The sequence below is a fragment of the Marmota marmota genome, unplaced genomic scaffold, assembly GCF_001458135.2.
Source record: "Marmota marmota marmota unplaced genomic scaffold, marMar, whole genome shotgun sequence".
NCBI classification, from domain to species: Eukaryota; Metazoa; Chordata; class Mammalia; order Rodentia; family Sciuridae; genus Marmota; species Marmota marmota.
This window is the reverse complement of record NW_026000142.1, coordinates 27614130-27633884: the sequence shown is the minus strand read 5'-3', so window position 1 is coordinate 27633884 and position 19755 is coordinate 27614130. Positions and strand designations below refer to the sequence as shown.

Genomic DNA, 19755 nt, shown 5'->3' with positions numbered 1-19755 from the left:
GTCTCTAAATTTTCTATAAAAGGAATCAAGTCTGAAAAAGGTGTCCTCTTCAGCCTGACTGAATGTTACATCCATTCAGATGATTTAATTGCAAATAATATGCACACCTAGGACTACTTGGAAGCAGAAAATTGGGTTAGGCACTCAAAGAGCTTGCAAATACACTTAAAAATATATATTAGTATGTATGTATGTATGTATGTATATATATATATATATATACATATATATACATACATACATACATATATATATATATACATACATACATACTAATACACACACAAACATAGATTCAAACAAACTAATTTATATAAGGGACTTGAGCATCACAATTTTTGGTATCTCACTGTACTTGATTTCCTCATCTATAAAATAGAGATTGAAGAGAATGCCTTTCTGGTTAGTTAAAAAAGTTATAACAGTATGTGAATACAACACCATATAAGTGCTTATTACTCTAGATAAGTTGTGAACAGTGGATATAGCACTACCTATCAGAAATTCTCCAACAGTTGTTTTGAGGCATAGTGGCAGAGGAAGGAAGGATTTAAATTTTTTTTGTCTCTGTTAATTCCTAATCATGAATTTAAGACTTTTCACAATAAAAATCATTATGTATATTACTACAGCCATAAAAAGCATAATTGGTAAAAGGACTATTAGTATGCCCTTTTAGAGACTAGGTATACACTTTTCCAGACCTACAAGCTTCTTATAGTTTTTATTAAACAAGTGTATGCATTTCTTTCTTTCTTTTTTTAGTTGTAGATGGACACAGTACCTTTATTTTATTTGTTTATTTTTATGTGGTGCTGAGGTTCAAACCCAGTGCCTCACACATGATAGGCAAGCACTCTACCACAGAGCTACAGCCCCAGTCTAAGTGAACACATTTCTAATTATTTAGGTATTGATGTAAGACTTTGGAAATTCCTCGGCTTTTAGGTATAGCCTTTTGATGTTTTCACTATTCATTACCAACTCTATGCTGTGAAAAGAGAAAGGGTGTAGAGCCATTTTATACATGTATGAACAGTAGAAAAGTGAGAATTGATAGGAAAAAAGGTAGGATTTCATTATATATTTGTAGACTTACGATATCTTCAATTCTCCATTATTATAATAGTATACGTTGCTGCATTAGAAACTGCCACAAAATATAACTGCTTCAAAACAACACCATGATTTCTCATAGTTCTGCAATTTAGGAGAGCTCATCTGGATGATTTTCCCCTACGTATTATTGGCTTGGAATAGCTGAGTATCTTCCTACACCGTCTCATCATTTCATGGCTCAGGCTCAGCCATGGGAGGAGCTGCAAAATATAGTGGTCATGATTTCAAACATCACGGTAGTTGACCAAGTTGGATGTAAAATTAAAGTTGACCAAGTTGACAGAAATTCCAGATTTTGCCTTCTACCATCACAATGTTTACACCCTCAAAATTACCTTACTAAAGGGTACGAAGTACACAGAGATAAGGAAAAACATACAGATGGGGTCCATCAATTTTCAAGCTGTGTGACAACTGATTTCACTAGCTCATTTATAGTCAGATAACTAGCATGCAAGTTTCTTGCCCATTCAAGCTTACCCTCTTAGCTTCTCTGAAATCTAGAGGCATACAACAGGATCGGTGGTTGAAGAGTGAGGATTTTGGAATGAGTTGGTTCTAAATTCTTGCTTTGTGACTTTGTGTGACTTTAGATACTTCTCAGATTCATCCATAAAACAAGGATAATATCTGCCTCACAAGATTTTTGTGAAGATTTTGTATACAGAGATTAGCAGAGTGTCTGGCAAATTCTAAGCATTCAACGAGGTTAATCATATTTACTAGACAGGTCTGAGGCTGCATGAAGATAAATTGATGCTTTAAGTTTACTTAAGCCTCCTACAAAGTGATCTCTGGGGTACTTGGCAGAAGGGCCTCCAAAAACACTCCAAACAGGCCTCCCCCATCCCCTTCCTTTGGATATCAGCTTTTTGAATTTTGAGAGTCTTTACAGATTTTTTTTTTTTTTTTGGATTCATAACTTTACTCCTGGTTTACTTTGCTGCCCCCATCTGGTAAAATGAGGGAAGAATTAGGTGACCTTCCATCTCTACAGCTGCTCAAACTGCTAAAAAGCTATCAATTATTTTAAACTCTGAGTCAAAAAAATCCAGAATTCACAATTCTTTGGTCTGAAGTTCAATTGATTACAAATGAAACTAAGTGTAAAAGATCTACCTATGAGGCCAGACACGGTGGCACAAACATAAAATCCCAGCACCTTAAGAGGCTGAGGCAAGAGGATCATGAAGTGAGTTCAAAGGCAGCCTCAGCAACAAAACAAGACCCTGTCTCTAAATTAAAAAAAATTAAAAAAAGGGCTGGGGATGTGGCTCAGAGGTTAAGCACCCCTAGGTTCAATCCCCAGTACCAAAAAAAAAAAAAAAGATCTACTTATAAACTTTCAATTTAAATCATATTGGTAGATGGAATAATTAATGTGAAAAAGAATAACTCATTTTAGGTTGAAAAGATCTAAGAATATTTGGTCATTCTGAATGTCAATAAAAAATTCCCTAAAAAGTGCATTTCACTTTTCTGAAAGAGTGAAATATGTATAAATAGAATTTTAGTTAAAACAACAACAACAAACTTTTTCCTGGGGCTGGGGTTATAGCTCAATGGTAAAGAATTTGCCTAGTGTGTGTGAGGCCCTGGACTCAATCCTCAGTACCATATAAAAATAAATAAGTAAATAAAAAGTATTGTGTCCATGTATAACTAAAATACTAATTCCCCCCCTCAAAAAAAACCTTTTCCCTAATGTTAGCTATATGTATTCCTAAATTGGTATTTAAAAAATTTTGCCTAAATGCTGCATTAAGAATGTTATTGTGGGCTGGGGCTGTAGCTCAGTGGTAGAGCACCTGCCATGCACATGTGAGGCACCGGGTTCCATCCTCAGCACTACATAAATGGACAATAAAGGTACTCTGTCCATTTACAACTAAAAAATTAAAAAAAGAATGTTACTGTGTATTACTTCAAATAGAATGAGAAAAGCTAAACATAGATTTTTTGTTTTTTAATTATTTACTTAGTTGTAGATGAACACACAGCATCTTTATTTATTTTTATGTGGTGCAGGGGATCAAACCCAATGCCTAATACATGTGAGGCAAGCACTTTACTACTGAGCTACAGCCCCAGCCCCAGAACACAGATGTTAATATGTAGATTATCTAAATGCTTTTTCACATTCTTATTTCTAGAAGATAATGGAAATATTCTATTAGATTATATCTGTACACTCAAATTTAGAAGATACTTTAACATATCACAGTTGTAAAGATAAATTTGCTTCTTTAATTTTGATACTAGGAATTGAACCCAGAGGTGCCTTACCACTCAGCCACATCCCCACTCCTTTTTAATTTTGAGACAGGGTCTCACTATATTGCTCAGGCTGACCTTGAACTTCTGCTCATCCTGCCTCAGCCTCTCAAATTGCTGGGATTACAGGTATGTGCTACCAATCTTGGCTTTATTTATTTGTATGTTTAAAAAGCTGTTAATCCTATTGTAAAATTTTTCAATCAGAAGAACTCTTTTTTGATTTTTGATTTTCAGAAAAACATTTTTAAGGAAATATTTAAGTTAAAATTTTCTGTTTACTTTATATTTGGCTATTTGAGTAGAAATCTGTAGTAGCTGAAGAATATGTTCTTTCTGAAAATTGGCATGAGTTCTCAAGTCACAAATGCTATTACAGTAAATCGTAACAGTACATATGCAACATTATCTGTAAAAAATGTAAAATGACTGGAATCTTTGGAATTCCCTTCCCCCACTAATTCAACAAAGCCCAGATTTGTTGTAGTTAGAACACAAGAGACCTAGCTACCCAAGCATTGCTGCTTTTCCCTGGTTATATTTTCAATATAAACAAGTCATTGTATATTTTATAAGATTTATGCACCTTGAAGACTAATAGCAGAGGAAACAGGTTGCAGCAAATCTGTTATGAAAATATAGTTCATATTCAAAACTAGATCTACTCTACAATTTAACCTAAAATGCAAGGGCTGATTATTGAGTGGATATAGGCCAACGTTTTTGACAAAGGCTTTGAAATTCTCCATCTGTCAGAATGAAACACGCGCTTCTGGCCTTTATGAGCTACAAAGATCTAAAATTGTAGAAAAAAGTTAAAAGAAATTGAAGTAAAGTCACCTTTATAGATTGGGCACAGTAACACACACCTATAATCCCAGTGACTGGGGAGACTGAGGCAGGAGGATCCTAAATTCGAGGCTAATCTCAGCAATTTAGTGAGACCCTGTCTCAGAATAAAAAATAAAAAAGAGCTGGGGATATAGCTCAGAAGTAAGAGCCCCTCAGCTTAATTCCTAGTACCAACCCCCCTTCAAAAACAAACAAAACCCACAAAACTCACATTATGGTACTGGAGATCAAATCCAGGAACACTCTACCACCAGGCACCATTAGGCCAGTGCATCTCATTATTTAGAAAGCTATGAATAGAATCTCAATTTTTAATATCTGAAATATCCACCCAAAGCAGACAATTAGGAGTTGCCTGTTAAAATCAAAAGCAGCAAGAACTCTTCCAATACCATCAAAGCAATGACCTAATTCAATTTAATCTTGCATTTTAGTATTAGAAAGATTTCATATATTGCAATTAAGAGTGCCAAATCGCACCTTAGGAGGCTGAGGCAAGAGGACCACAAGTGTAAGGCCAAGACAATTTAGCAAGAAAATTAATAAGATCCTATCTCAAAATAAAAAATAAAAAGGTCTGGGGAGGTTGCTCAGTGAAAAAGCACTCCTGGGTTTGATCCCCAGTACAAAAAAAAAAATTGCCAAATATGTATTCCAACAAAAATATTATAATCATAAAATATCTTAAGGCTAAATATAATTAAGGTTATTTTTCACTGAAATTCCTTTCAACTTCAGAACGCAAATTTCGATTTAAAGCAGTTTTATGCTTTCCTTTTATGTTTTTTATGCTTCCCTTCATGTTAAGCACAAAGTTGTCTTTGTAGCTTTAACTATGAAAAACATTCTTAATACATGGATACATACTTTTGGAACAAAGTCAAATATGAAGTTTGGAAATCATGGATATATTCTTAGCAAAGTACTCACAGTAAGTAGATGAGATTTTTAACCATTTTACTTAAGAGCTGGCATCAAGAGCAGAAACAAATATGAAAACAACCTATGAGTATATTGAGTTTCACTCAATGAGTATATTTATCTAGATGCTTTAAATCATGTCAAGTATTAAATTTGAAAACACAGATTTAATAGTGGATGTGAATATAAATAAAAGGCAGGAATGGATTAGCTACCTTTACATTTGGTATGGTCTTGGATTCAATTTGTCTATTAAACATCTTTTTTTTAATTTATATGTATTTTTAGTTGTTGATGGGCCTTTATTTTATTAATTTATTTATATGTGGTGCTGAGAATCAAACCCAGTGCCTCACACATGCTAGGCAAACGCTCTACCACTGAGCCACAACCCCAGCCCCTAAACACTTATTTTCTACGCTGTCAGAATAATATTTAATACTTATATTCAATATTATTTCTACTTTGCACACTTAGCTGCTCGATGAAAAAAAAATATATATATATTTATGTCAACATTTTCACCAAATTTCATGGTCATTTCTGCCCAAGGGCATAAACTCTAAGTGCAATGATAAATGAATAGGTTTAAGTATAGACAAAAAGAGAATGGCTGATTTGGTTGGAAACAGGATGAGTGGGTTTAAAGAGGAAATGACACTTGAACCAAGTCTTGAGAGAGGAATAGGGCTCATCAGAGAAAGAACAAAGAAGGGTTTTCAAGACAGAAGTCATGAGATGATTAAGGTGCAGGAGAGCTTCAGGAAATTTCTAATTCATTATGACTAGAGCACAGGTATAAACAGAAAAAAGGCCAGAGGGGTCAGCAGCATAGATCTTGAACAGGAGGGCCCTGATGATCTAACTTCATTATGCAACAAAATCACCTATGGAGCTTATCTAAAATACACATTCCTTAGCCCCATTCTAATTTAAATCCAGAACCTTGGCACCTGAATTTTAAGCACAGTTCCTAAATTCTTGTGCAGGAAAACCTGGGCCAGATTTTGAATGTTTTAAAGAAACTTTACCGTAGGCAATGAATTAAGACTTTTTTTTAAAGAATATTTTTATTTGTAGATGAACACAATAACTTTATTATTTATTTTTTTATGTGGTGCCAAGGATCAAACCCAGTGCCTCACATGTGAGAGGCAAGTGCTCTACTACTGAGCCACCACCCCTGCCCATGAATTAGACTTTAAAAAATATATATATTTTTGGTAGTTTAGATGTATACAATACCTTTATTTTATTTGTTTATCTTTATGTGGTGCTGAGGATTGAATCCAGGGCTCACACATACTAGGCAAGCACTCTACCACTGAGCTACAACCCTAGCCAGAATTAGACTTTTTTAGGGTGAGCTAACAAATGGAAAAAAAGTCAACAGCAAATCAGATTGGCCTTTTAGAAAGATCATTTTGGTGGTAGTGAGGAAGGTGAACTGACAAGATCAGAACCTAGGAAGAAGAATCAGATGACTGGTATGGGTGGTGAAGAAAGGCAATGACATTGATAATGGATAGAGCCCATGTTTAACTTAATCATATTTTTTAAAAATATTTTTTTAGTTGCACATGAACACAATAACCCTGGCCCCCCAATATTTTAACAAACAGAAATGGTAAAATTTTCCATATAACTGCAAAATAATCACTGAATATCAAAAAGTTCATTTATTCTCCCTGTGGTTTTGGTGTACATGCATGGTTTCATTCACATCTATATTAATGCCCCAATTTAGATCTTGTCTGGATATTTCTTCTGAACTTCAAATGTCTACTTCTGCGAATTGGACATCACTTCCTGGATAATGGATGTTACCAGTTATATAAAATTCAACATATTCAAAACTGAGCTTTTCCTTTCCAAGGCAGAATCATGGAAACTAAGAGACCTTCATTTTCTTTCATATCCATTTAGTTATCTAAGTAGAAGCAGGAATTCTGTACTTCCTACCTATGGTAAACTTAACCTCAGAATATAAAAAGACAAACTGATTTCATATTCAAGAATTTGTCACTCATAGTTTCAACTATTTTAAGTCACCCCTTAGAACATACAGTGAGGTAATTTTGCTTATGCAAAAAACCTTAACCACATACCCTAAGAGGATATTTCATGGGAGCATGTCCCTTAGCTAGGGACCGAGCCTAGTTAAGCACTGACATTTAACTATGGTTATATTACTCTTCATTTAGTCAATATTTGAAGAAAATGTCCATAAGTAAAAAATATTATTTATGAAAGTAGTTCTAAAAGAAAGCTGATAGTATTTATGAGCCAGAAAAAAAGGATTTCATGTTTTTTTTTTTTTTTTTCCAGTATTGGGGACTGAACACAGGGATGTTTTATCACTGAGGCAGAGCTATATCTCCAGTCCTTTTTAAAAAAAATCTTTTGAGACAGGGCCTCACTATGTTGCTTAGGGTCTTGCTAAAATTACTGAGGCTGGCCTTGAACTTGTGATTCTGTTGCCTCACCCTCTTGAGTTGTGTACCACTATTCCAGGCCTCAAGGTCCTTGGGAAAAGGCTAAGGATGGAGAAAGGATGAACTTAAAATATGATCTTGGTCTGGGTATGGTGATGTAGGCCGGTAAACCTAGTGACTTGGGAGGCTGAGGCAGGAGGATCATAAGTTCGAGGTAAGCTTTAGCAATTTACCTGAGGAGTCTGTCTCCCTTACTCCCAAAAAAGGACTGGGAATATAGCTCAGTGGTAAATGTGCTCCTGGGTTCAATTCCCAGTACTGGGGAAAATACAAAATAACAAACCCAAAATCAAAAAGATGACAAGAAAAAAATTCCAAAAACTGACCCTCAAATCAATGAATACCTACTATGTAATAATAGGAAAAGGAGTTTTCTTAATAAATGATGGTTTGTTGGTTGAAAGCAAAATCTACACCATAAGATATCAATTCTATAAGATTTAGGTAAAAACAATATAGTCATGTGTGGAATAACAAATGTCTTGGTTCAACAATGGACCACATGCATGACAGTGATCACCCAATCATTTATTGCCTGATGACGTGGTAGCCATCTTAGTTTGTGTAAGCACTATATAATGTTCATACAACAAAGAAATTGCTTAACAACACATTTATCAGAACATATGCCATTGTTAAGTGACACATGAGTGCATCAATTAAAAAAATAAAGCTTCTAGAGAAACATAATGATTTGAAATCATTATGTTGGGATGGGCAGATTTCTAAAGGAGGATACCAAAAAGTATTAAAGGAAAAGACTGATGGGGCTGGGGTTGTGGCTCAGTGGTAGAGCGCTCGCCTAGGACGGGCGGGACCCGCGTTCGATCCTCAGAACCACATAAAAATAAATAAGTGAAATAAAGGTATTGTGTCCAACTACAACTAAAAAATAAGCATTTTTTTAAAAAGGAAAAGACTGATAATCTTGACTAAATTAAAGAACTTCTATTAATAAAAAACCCCAACATTAATAAAAGGGCAAGCCAGGGCAAATCCATAAGAATTAAAATGAATTAAATTAAAGAATTAAAAAAAAAAAGATCCAAAGTTCACAATTGTTGGACTTTAGGGTATGTATACATTCAGCTTCAGTTTATTCTGCTAGATGGTTATCTACTTGAAACTTGAATGCTTTCTTTCCTTCCTCTCCCTACTTCCCCTTTTGTGAGGCTGGTGATCAAACCCAGGGTCTTGTGCATAGGCAAGTGATCTGCTGCTAAGCTATACCTCTATTCCCTGTTTCAGACTTGAATAGGCAGTTCATAAAAAAAGATATCCAGGGCTGGGGTTGTGGCTCAGAGGTAGAGCGCTTGCCTAGCATGCATGAGGCACTGGGTTCCATCCTCAGCACCATATAAAAAAATAAAATAAAGATATAGTGTCCACCTATAACTAAAAACGAATTTGGAAAAAAAAAAAAGATATCCATAAGATCATAAGCATGTGTGAAAAGGCACACAAACTCATTGATCATCTGGAAAATATATCTTCAGATATATACATAGATCTTCAGATATATGGCAATATCATTTCATTCCCATTAGAATGGCTAAAACAGAAATTATTAGCCATACCAAATATTAGCAAGGAGTTATAACAATTATAACAAGTTTGTAAAATTTTGGCAGTGTCTCCTAAAGCTTAAATATATATTATGCATACCCTATCATCCAAAAAATCCCGGTCTATAATTTATATCAAACAGACATATGTACATGTGTTCCCAAAGATACACATAAAAATGTTCACAGCAGCACAGTCTGTAGTATTCCCACACATTCAATGTCTATTATAAACAGCAGAATATTGTGGTATATTCATACAATGCAAATGAAAAATAAACAACTACTACATATATGAAAATGAACAGATCTTGGGGGAGAGCTTCTTAGTGGGTATTACTATTCTATTTCTTTTTTTTAATATTTCTTTTTTAGTTTTCTGTGGACACAACATCTTTATTTTATTTTTTTATGTGGTGCTGAGGATCGAACCCAGCGCCCCGCGCATGCCAGGTGAGCGCGCTACTGCTTGAACCACCCCAGCCCCACTATTCTATTTCTTGACCTAGGTGGTAGTCACATTTTCACATAAACATGCATACATTATGATAACTAATATGATTTTTTTATACTCATTTGAATACAGTATATTTTAATGAAAGTATTATTTAAAGAAACTCCTTCTCAACAAAGACAAAAGATTTCAAAATGATTTCAGTATCAGATTCATTAAGTATGTGAAGGGTCTAAAATTTCCTTCAGTTATACTTTACTTCAGTTAAGGTTTCATTAGAAAAATGGTATGTTATAAGAGCATTCATGTCTTGTGAACGTGTACTGTTCACTGTATTACCACTTCCTTACAACCAAAAATACAAGTTTTCAACTTCTAAGGATTCAACATGAAGACCATTTAGCTTAAAAAAAATTTTTAACACAAAATTATGGTATTCTCATTTACAATTAACCTTCTATTCATAGTTATTCCATTTTATTTTAGTTTAATTTCTTTATTCTTCTGTATGCACAGGGAAAATAAAAATGTTCATCAATTCCAATCCATGATGTCAGTACTGAGACAGTATAGTATTTTGGGATGGAACTAACTCAAGCTTACCCTCCCAATTTCAACCTCTGGCACTCAACCAGGATCTTGGAAGGCTAATGACGATAAGGATGAGATCGCTGATTTAAAAATGTGTTTAGAATTGGCAGAGACAACTGGGCATGGTGGTGCATGCCTGTAATCTCAGTGGCTCATGAGGATAAGACAGGATGATCACAATTAGCGGCTCAGTGAGGTCTTAAGCAATTTAGCAAGACCCTGCTTCAAAAACAAAAACACAAAAAGGTCTGAGGATGTGGCTCAGTGGTTAAGTTCTCCTGTTCAATCCCTGTTACCAAAACAAAATGAAATAAAACAAAATTGGCACATTCTTTGTACCTGGGACCACAGGTGAGTACCATTACACACAGCTTACCATTCCTTAATTAAGAGATTAAACCCCATTCATATTTGTAACTTAGAAAGTTAAGACTGAGCCAGCTAGAAGGTTGATAGTAAGTCTAATTTCCTAGGAATGAAAAACCAAGACACTGTGTAGGCACTGTAAAATTGGTTTTGTTTTTTAATGGCAGGTCAAATATCCTGAAACATAACATATATTTTGATAGTCTTCTAATCCCAGTTGAGTTCAAATATTAAAGTAACACACACAAACTAAGAGAATTCAATATTGTTCCAAGGCACTTACTGAATCTCCATGACTAGATGAAAACAAGAACAATTAGGATGACAATTAGACAGTATATAATATAAAAATAACTTTTTGCTTACAATTTACAAAATGTATTATTATTACAATCTTTGATCTCTGATAACCTGCAATGCTGGCTGCATGAATCCAGCAATTTTAAAATTCAAAAACTATTTTCTAAAACTTCAGGGCAAATAATTTACAAATAAGGTACACAAAGATTTAGACCATGCAGAAATTTCTTACATCTTCTGTTAATAATATTTATGACTGCAACTTTATCAAATTATATACCTACTTGCCCTGTACATATACAAAATAATGCATACATGATAAAACAGCAAAAGAGTAGTCCTTAAACTCAATTTATCATAAAAGTATTACTATATTAACATGTCTACAAGCAGCGTGTAACAGGGTTAAGAGACATTAAGGCAATAATACTTGAAGTTACAAAATAAACCATATTTAATACTTTTTCCTAAGGCAGGTAGATGGTCCCAGCAAAGTAATATCATGGTAACAATCTACACTGCTGTTAGTCCCACATTTTAAAGATGGAATACTATAAATCTGGCTTTCAGTGGCACTTGGATTTTCCAGTAAATTTAAAGTGTCTTTTAGCTCCCTGAATCATGTCCATTCTGAAGGTGGATCTCTTGGTCCTTTGGGTTTTCCACAGCGATTACCAAAACCTAGGGTCAAAACACCAAAACTGGTCAATGTCCAGAAAAACCTTTATATTACTAAAACCATATCCACAGACATCCTTATTTTCTGAAACAGATTTCAAGAAGGGAATTCATAATTCAAACCAAATGAAACTCGATAAATAAAAAAACAAATAAACATTTATTTGGGGTAACTGAAAATAAGTGCTTCTTTTTAAAAATATTTTTATTAGTTGTTGATGGATTTTTATTTATTTATTTATTTATATGCAGTGATGAGGATTGAACCCAGTGCCTCACACATGCTAGCAAGTGCTCTACCACTAAGCATAACCCCATCTTGGCAAGATACGTGGAGGGAAGCAAAGCAAAAAATAAAACCGATTCTATCACAAAGTAAGAAAAATATCTATGCTACTTTAGACTTTCAACACAAAAGATTCATTTGCTTATATATTGAAATTTTTAAAATATTTTGGGTTTTAATCTCAGTTGTGGAACAGAATAAGTTAAGTATTTCATTTACTTCATGATTATTCCAAGACACTTTGACCATGCATATTTCATTCTTGGCAAGTATCTTTTCAAAACCTGAATAAACCTTAGTAAAAAGTCTGAAAAACTCAAAAGGAAATCCTGGAAAATGATCTTTTCTAACTCTTGACAGCATTAACTATTTAGTTTTTAAATTATTAATTAAACAAATTACCAATATCTGTGGCTTCTGTTGGACTTTCTGCTATTTGATCTTTCTTGTCACTGAAAGTAGATGGACATTCTGTACAAGTCTCTGTGTGAATACCTCCTGCTGGATGATCTAAAATACAAAACAAAGCTTCAATCATCATTCTTTGTAGCACCATACATTAAACACTTCAATTGTTTTAGTGTGGGCAATAAGTTAAAAGAGCAACTTTTACTTTCGGTTATCATAAATTTTAGTGTGCACAGAAAATCATGTTAGTTATTCTCTTTTCTTTTGGGTACCAGGGATTGAACTCAGGGGCACTCGATTACTGAGCCATATCCCCAGCCCAATTCTGTATTTTACTTAGAGACAGGGTCTCAACTGAGTTGTTTAGTGCTTCGTTTTTTGCTGAGGCTGGCTTTGAACTCGCAATCCTCCTATCTCAGCCTCCCAAGCCTCTGGGATTATAGGCACGCGCCATCATGCCTAGTATGTTACTTATTCTTGAGGGTACCTAGAAATTTGCAGTGAGAACTCTGGCAATGTGGAAATTCTTGTTATGTTATGTTTTCACTTTATTCCATATAACTAGATCTTGTATATTTCCCTAAAGTAGGTATACCACATGCTTTGTGTTCTAAGGCAATAATTGCAACTGAAATGCCTTTAAATAGAAATCAACGGCAATGAAGTTCTTGGTTAATTAATGGACTATTTGTCTTCCAAAGTAGTAATTCTTTTCAAATCTTACTTGTTTAAATTGTAGTTAGTTTACTCATTTAATTATCAACGTTTAAAATTGGTAACAAAAAATTAACTATTAAGATTCATTCACTCCTTTACAACCTTTATTATAAACCCCCTATACCTCCTTGAAGAACTTTTCTAGAAACCTAGAATTTAATTCAAATAATACATGATTCCTATCCTCAAGATGATTAGTCAGCAAACTTCTTCCTAAGATCTCTATCACATATATTTTGTTTTTGTAAGTTTGTTTTGCTTTAAAACAATTTTTAAAAAGTTTAAAAGGCCCTTGTTCAGCTCAAGGGCATATGAAAAAAAATGAATCCAAGAGCAGGATAAGGCCTGTGGGCTACAGACTGCCAATCCCTGGCCTAGTGAAAGACAGAAATGAATATTTATTATAGTAGTGTGATAAAGTGATAAACTTTATAATGAAATAATACACAGAGTACAAAAGGGACAGAGAAGAAAAACACCTACATAAAACTAGTGGTGGTGAGATATTCTATGCAGGGCCATATACTAGGATGAAGAGATGATCTAGTCTTAAGGTCTTGGCTTTTGAAGTAAAGGTCAACTAAGAGTTAGTGGAATTGATAATTTTATTATTATTTTTTGTGATGCTAGGGACTGAACTCAGAGGTTCTTTACCACTGATGGAAAGGAACTTACTAATAATTTGCCAAGGCTGGCCTCAAACTTGCAATCTTCCTCCCTCTGCCTCCTGAGTTGCTGCGATTATAGAGGTGCACCACTATGCCCAGTTCAGTACTGATGATTTACAAGTAAACATGTAAAAAACTTGGAAATAGAAAAGTACCAACTAGAGCACATAAGAACAGCAGGCAATACCTGTGAGGGCCCAACTGTAGATGACCCTAAATTGTGGCTTAATCTTTAAATTTAATGATATTCCCCAGCAGCACTCAGCATGGGAATTAGGGCAAGAAAACTGAGGATAACTCCAAGTGTGACTAGAGTGATGAGGATGGTATCTAGGTTGCATAGAGAAAGAAGAGAAAACAGAAAGGAGTTGACAGACTTAAAGAAAGTAAACCAACCATCCAAAGATCCACCAGTAGTAACAATGTAATAACGATGTAATAATAAGAGCAATGCTACCATTTGAGGGCCTATCATGTGCTAGGCACAAGTGTTTAATGTTTTACATATGTTGTTTAATTTAATTAAGCGCTCACAGAAATCTTCTAAGGTAGGTACTATAATTATCTCCATTTCACAAATAAGAAAATTTGGGCTCAGAAAAATTAAGTAACTTGTCAAAAGCCAAATACTATGTACAATGGCAAAAATGGGATTGCAATCCAGGTCAGGATGGCTTGAAAGATTCTTCTCTTTTCATTATAATCTGATGCCTCAGTAAAGACAGAGGGAGTAATGAGTTTATGTGATGGAACAGACCCATTAGATCAAGATTTAAGGTGTAAGCATGAAAGAGAAGACCTGAGACAGACTGGAGAATAAGGGCAGAGACAACAGGTAAACTGAAGAATTTGTACAGAATAAGTTGTTTAATAAGTCCCTTACATGGTCACGGACATATAATAATTTGTCCCACTTTAGTACTATAGGAAAAGTAGTATGGTAAAAAAATTTGTAAACTGGCATTGTAACAACTGGTTTGGGTTACATAATTTTATTGGTTGTTACAAATAAATGTAAATTTCATTAGAGGAAGATACCTAAAAAGAACTGTTTTTAATGAATCCAATCCCATCATCCAGGTAAATTTGGGGATTTATTAAAGTCAGCATCTAACTTCTAAATGTTTTGTTTGTTTGTGCATGGGATATTGAACCTGGGGCTTCACCTCAATATGCTAAGCACGTGACTCTACAGCTCTACCATTGAGCTACATGCCCCAACTATTAAGTGTTTTTATAAACAACAGAAAACTAAATACAGCAAATGTCTTAAAAAAAAATTACTCTATATATTAACGTGTAACTACTGAAAAGAGATGTTCCTATAATTTTTCCAGGTCCATAATATCTGGTTAATAATAATAATTCTAGTTAACTTAGAAGAATTATACCACTTAAATAAAGCTTCTAGAAAAGTTGCCCTAGATATCTTCAAATATAGAAATACCAAATACCATGAACCATGCTTTTATAGAAATTAATCTACAAAGTCTATTGAAGAATGGAAAAAAATATCTAATAACTCACCACATTTTCCATTTCCAGAGGTTTTCAAGCCCTATAAGGAAGACATTTAATAGCTATTATATTACATTCATTTTATGTGCAAATAATAGAAGGCTTAGTCTGTTATGGGTATATATATATCAAGGTCTAAAGATTTTCAATGTCAAAGGAAAACAATGATGTTTTCAATTATGCTTAAAAATCATGTTGTTTAATATTGCAAGCAAAAGTTTCTGAGTGAAAACTGAAAAAGCAAGAGCCACTGCATAAAGGAATACACACATAGCTGAAACTTGCCAGTCATCTACCATATTGCATTAAACTTACTGATCTTTATAAGATTATCACTTTTGTAGGATTGTCATTATTTCATGACAATTAAAATGCATCTTGTTTTTATTTCAGAGATACTACAATTAACATTGATGAAAAGTGGCATTTCCTATTGCCAAAATGTCTAACTAACAGATCATTTCCTGAATGTGAGAGAAACCTAGGATGGCCACAAAAATGAAAGGAAAAAAACCAAGGGTTACCAGTAGTGTTATAATGAGGAGAACAAAATCTAGGAAAGTAGCATGACCTGGAAGTAGTAAGACCTGTTCATACCTTCATAACAATTTGGAATATGATATAACTTACAAATTTCAAAAGCAGCTTGAGAAAATAATACTGAAGTGATGATCTTATGTAGGTAAGGTTGTGCTTTTATTAAAACAATCTCCTATATTTTATATAGATATTATACCAGAAATCTTAGAATAAAAAAGACTCATCAAAAAATCATAAATTATATTCAATGGTTTAAAAATGACAGTTATTATAACAACCTTAAGGCTTGGGATATAGCTCAGTGGTAGAGCGTCTGCCTACCATGCATGAAGTCCTGGGTTCAATTCCCAGTACTGCAAAAAATAATAACAACTGTAAGAGAAATAGGTGAGTAAAAATATTAAGCTCTAGTTGCTCCAATTCCAAAAGGACTTACTTTAGATTCTATTTGTTCAGACCATTCCTGACTTTGAAGTTCATTCCATTCTGATCTTATAGGTATATCTGAGAAAAATAAAATTTTATTATTCAAATTACATCATTAACTCCTGAAATCCCCAAGTACATACAAAACAAGATTCTACACGTTTTAGGAACTATTGCCCTCATTAAAGAGTTTTATTTTTCATTAAATCAAGGCAATTCCTGAGTTTCTGCCTAAAATTTAAATTAATTCAATCATCAGCTTATTGTTGTCTATAGATAATCTGACAAACTTTAGAAAATTAAAGGTACAGGGCTTCACTGTTTTTAATGTCTTTAGAATCAGTCAAAATGAATAATGTACTGGTAATATGACTCATTAGAAGAGTAAGCATCTCCACTGAACATGAGACACAATAAATATATTCAAGCTTTTCCTGTACTGTTTTTAGAAGACTAATGGGGAGAAGTACATTATTAATGCTTTGAAATATTATCACTTTTGCCCAGTTCTGATAGTCTAGTGTTCTGAAGTGTCTCTTGGTTAATGCCATTTAACTGATGCCCACCCACAATCAAGCTTAATGTTAACTACACTAAAAAGTGAAGCAATTAGTGTTCTTATAAATACCATTTTAAAGGACTTTTCAAATGAGGAATTAAAAGCATGCTAATATCAATTCAAAGCAGCTTTTGAATTTAATTATTCAACATAACAGTTATTAAATTAAAACTGGCCACATTTTCCAGAGTCTTTTATTATAGTATAAAATAAATGTAAAAGTAGAAGAGACACTCACTATGTTCACTTGCCAATACAAAAGATTCAGGAGTTCTTTCAGGTAGGGGCGGTGGTGAATCTTCACTAACATCACCATCTAAATTAAATACATAAAATGTAGTCAATTTATTAAAAATTCACAACATGTCATCTAAATAAAATCTGAGAGCTGTTTTGATATTCTAAAAATTATAGTCACAAGTATCTAAAAGATCAGTTCCTTTAGAAAAGCAGGGTGGGAAGGAATATAAAAGGGTCACATGAAAACAGAAGGGAGACCAGTAGAGAACAGGGGCTCAGGAGGAGGGGAAGAAGAAAAATAAAAGCGGAAATATTGGAGAATAAAACTGACCAAATTATGTATTATGCATGTCTGAATATATCACAAGGAATCATGTGATGTATAATTATAATGTACCCATAAAAATGTATACAGTAATATAAAAAATTGTTTTAAAAAACATTCTTAAAAAGACTAAAAACAAATCTTTATCACTCAACTCATTATCAAGAAGAGTTGTCATGCTTACTAAGAAGAATTAACTCTACCACTATTGCACAAAGATTTTTCTTACACTACAGACATAAAGCAGATTTGTCCTCTGAGACTGAAGACTCAACAGAGAAGTCACTTGCCTGATGGGCTTATTGATGATGCTTCTTTAGTCCAAAAAATAAAGCTTTAATCATTTCCTTAAGCCAGTATTTCCCAAAGTGGATTCAAATGCTTAACTCCTTTCATGATTTTTGCCATACTATACACAATCTGCCCTATTCACTGATTAAATCTAATTTTAAATTTAACTATGTACTTCAGTCATGTTCTAAATAGTAATAACTGAAATAATATTTGAAATGCTAGTTATTTTAATATACACAAAATATAGCTATTAAAATTTTGATTCCCATTTATTATTGCCTAAGATATTGTGAACAGTGTATTTATAAGAACACTAATTGCACATGGCTATAATTTAAGAATACTGACAAAAGTCATATGAAAGTTTTTCACTTTCATATGAAAGTAGCCAGGCATAGTGATGCATACCTGTAATCCCAGCTACTCCCTTGGGAGGCTAGTGTAGGAAAACTGCAAGTTCAAGGACAGCTTTAGTAATGAATGTAGCAAGACCTTGTCTCAAAATAAAAAATTAAAAGGACTGGGGATGTATCCAAGGCATTAAGTAAGTCTCAGAAGTTAACTTTATTATGCCTTAGGATAAATAAGTATATTAGATCTTTGAGCTGTCAATGGTGATAGAGAAAGTAAATGTGAGCATACAATTCTGTATAAACCATAAGGACTTTCAGGCTAGGAAGCATGGGATAAAGAAAAGGTAATGTAAGAATCCCATATTATTTTCTCTGGGCCTTGTCCACTGGACTCTTTTAAAATGAGCAAACAAACAGGGCTGGGGATATAGCTCAGTTGAAGAATGCTCAGTTGGTAGAGTGTTTGCCTGGTATGCATAAGGACATGGGTTCAACCCCCAGCACCACACACACACACACACAAAAGGAACAAACAGCCTGCCCACAATACTGTCTTTTATCATATCTGTAAGCTATGCATTAAACTGAAAATGAAGTACTTTTTCAACAATTTGAGGCAGGTTAAGAGTGCTCTTTGCCCCTCCTACATTTATTTAGCTGGATAAACAAGAAAATACAGCTTGGGTTCTGCATCTATCTAGAGTATCTAAATTCTCTTGCCACTAAATAACTATCTACATTATCTATCTGATAGTAGCAGTGGAAACAGGATACCTTCTTGTTACTAAAAACTAGAAGTTAAGAGATGTTTGTTGAAAGGAACAACACATAATCTTGGCACTGTGATACCATCTCATAAATTAAGTGAACAAAGCAGGAAAGGTAATTAATTCTATTTGTATCTTAAAAATTTTGTATCCCCTCATTTATAACAATCTTTACTTTTAACGAATTTATTTTCTGGGCTGGGAATGTAGCTCAGTGGTAGAACAAAGTATAATGCAATTCCCAGTACTGCAAAAAAGAAATAAAGGGGAAAAAAAAAAGAGAATTTATTTTCTAACTGTGGCCCTTGCTTCTTGACTGGATGTTTCTTTTCTTTTCTTTTTTTTTTTTTTTTNAATGAATATTTATACAGGAAAATTTTCAGTTAATATCAAATCAATAGAAAGGTGGGTAAGGTGAAAAGAAATGAGAAATCAAATTTACAACTACCTTTGTCTTGAAACACAAATTAAAAAAAAAAAAACAAATGTGAATTAGCATATAGCACGGTGTTTTCACTTAATCCTGTACAATATTTGTTACTTTAAAGGAACTCTTTCTGTATCATCACAAGACTGGTCACCTGATAATAACTTTTTTTTTCTTCTTTTTTTTTGAGTGCTAGGAATTGAACTCAGGGACACTTGACCACTGCGCCACATCCCCAGCCCTATTTTGCATTTTATTTAGAGACAGGATCTCACTGAGTTGCTTAATACCTCGCTTTTGCTGAGGCTGGCTTTGAATTGGAGATCCTCCTGCCTCAGCCTCCCAAACCACTGGAATTACAGGTGTGCACCACAGAGCCTGGCCCCGGACCCGACAATAACTTTTAAAGAGAATATCATATCATGCATCCTTCCTGTCCTCACCAAATTCTATTTCCAATGAATAGTTTAAAAAGAAGGGAGGGAAGAGGAAAGGGGAAAAAAGAGAAAGGAAAGGAAAATTTCCTGGAAAAAAAGCCCCAAATTTATACTCCATGTATATATAATTGCTGGTTATATATTTTCTTGCATAGTTAAATGTTAACAGTTATAA

At 33.9% G+C, this 19755-nt stretch overlaps 1 protein-coding gene and 1 non-coding gene across 5 annotated transcripts in view; one reads left to right on the top strand and one right to left on the bottom strand.

The window, feature by feature from the left end:
* Window positions 1-10771: 10771 nt before the first annotated feature.
* The window catches only part of Ptpn12 (protein tyrosine phosphatase non-receptor type 12), a 114129-nt gene continuing 105145 nt past the window's right edge, over window positions 10772-19755 (bottom strand). For 3 of the 4 annotated variants that reach the window (XM_048786203.1, XM_048786204.1, XM_048786206.1), the window contains 5 exons: window positions 16976-17053; window positions 16189-16256; window positions 15222-15252; window positions 12304-12411; window positions 10772-11618 (listed from right to left, as the gene is read on the bottom strand). In XM_048786203.1, the coding sequence (XP_048642160.1) occupies window positions 11557-11618; window positions 12304-12411; window positions 15222-15252; window positions 16189-16256; window positions 16976-17053 (347 nt within the window). In that variant the 3' untranslated portion in view covers window positions 10772-11556. The remainder of the gene's footprint in view (window positions 11619-12303; window positions 12412-15221; window positions 15253-16188; window positions 16257-16975; window positions 17054-19755) is intronic. The other variant, XM_048786205.1, reaches the window with a different exon arrangement.
* On the top strand, window positions 16040-16111 carry Trnag-acc. Its single transcript has one exon. It is a non-coding gene; the product is annotated as a tRNA-Gly (tRNA).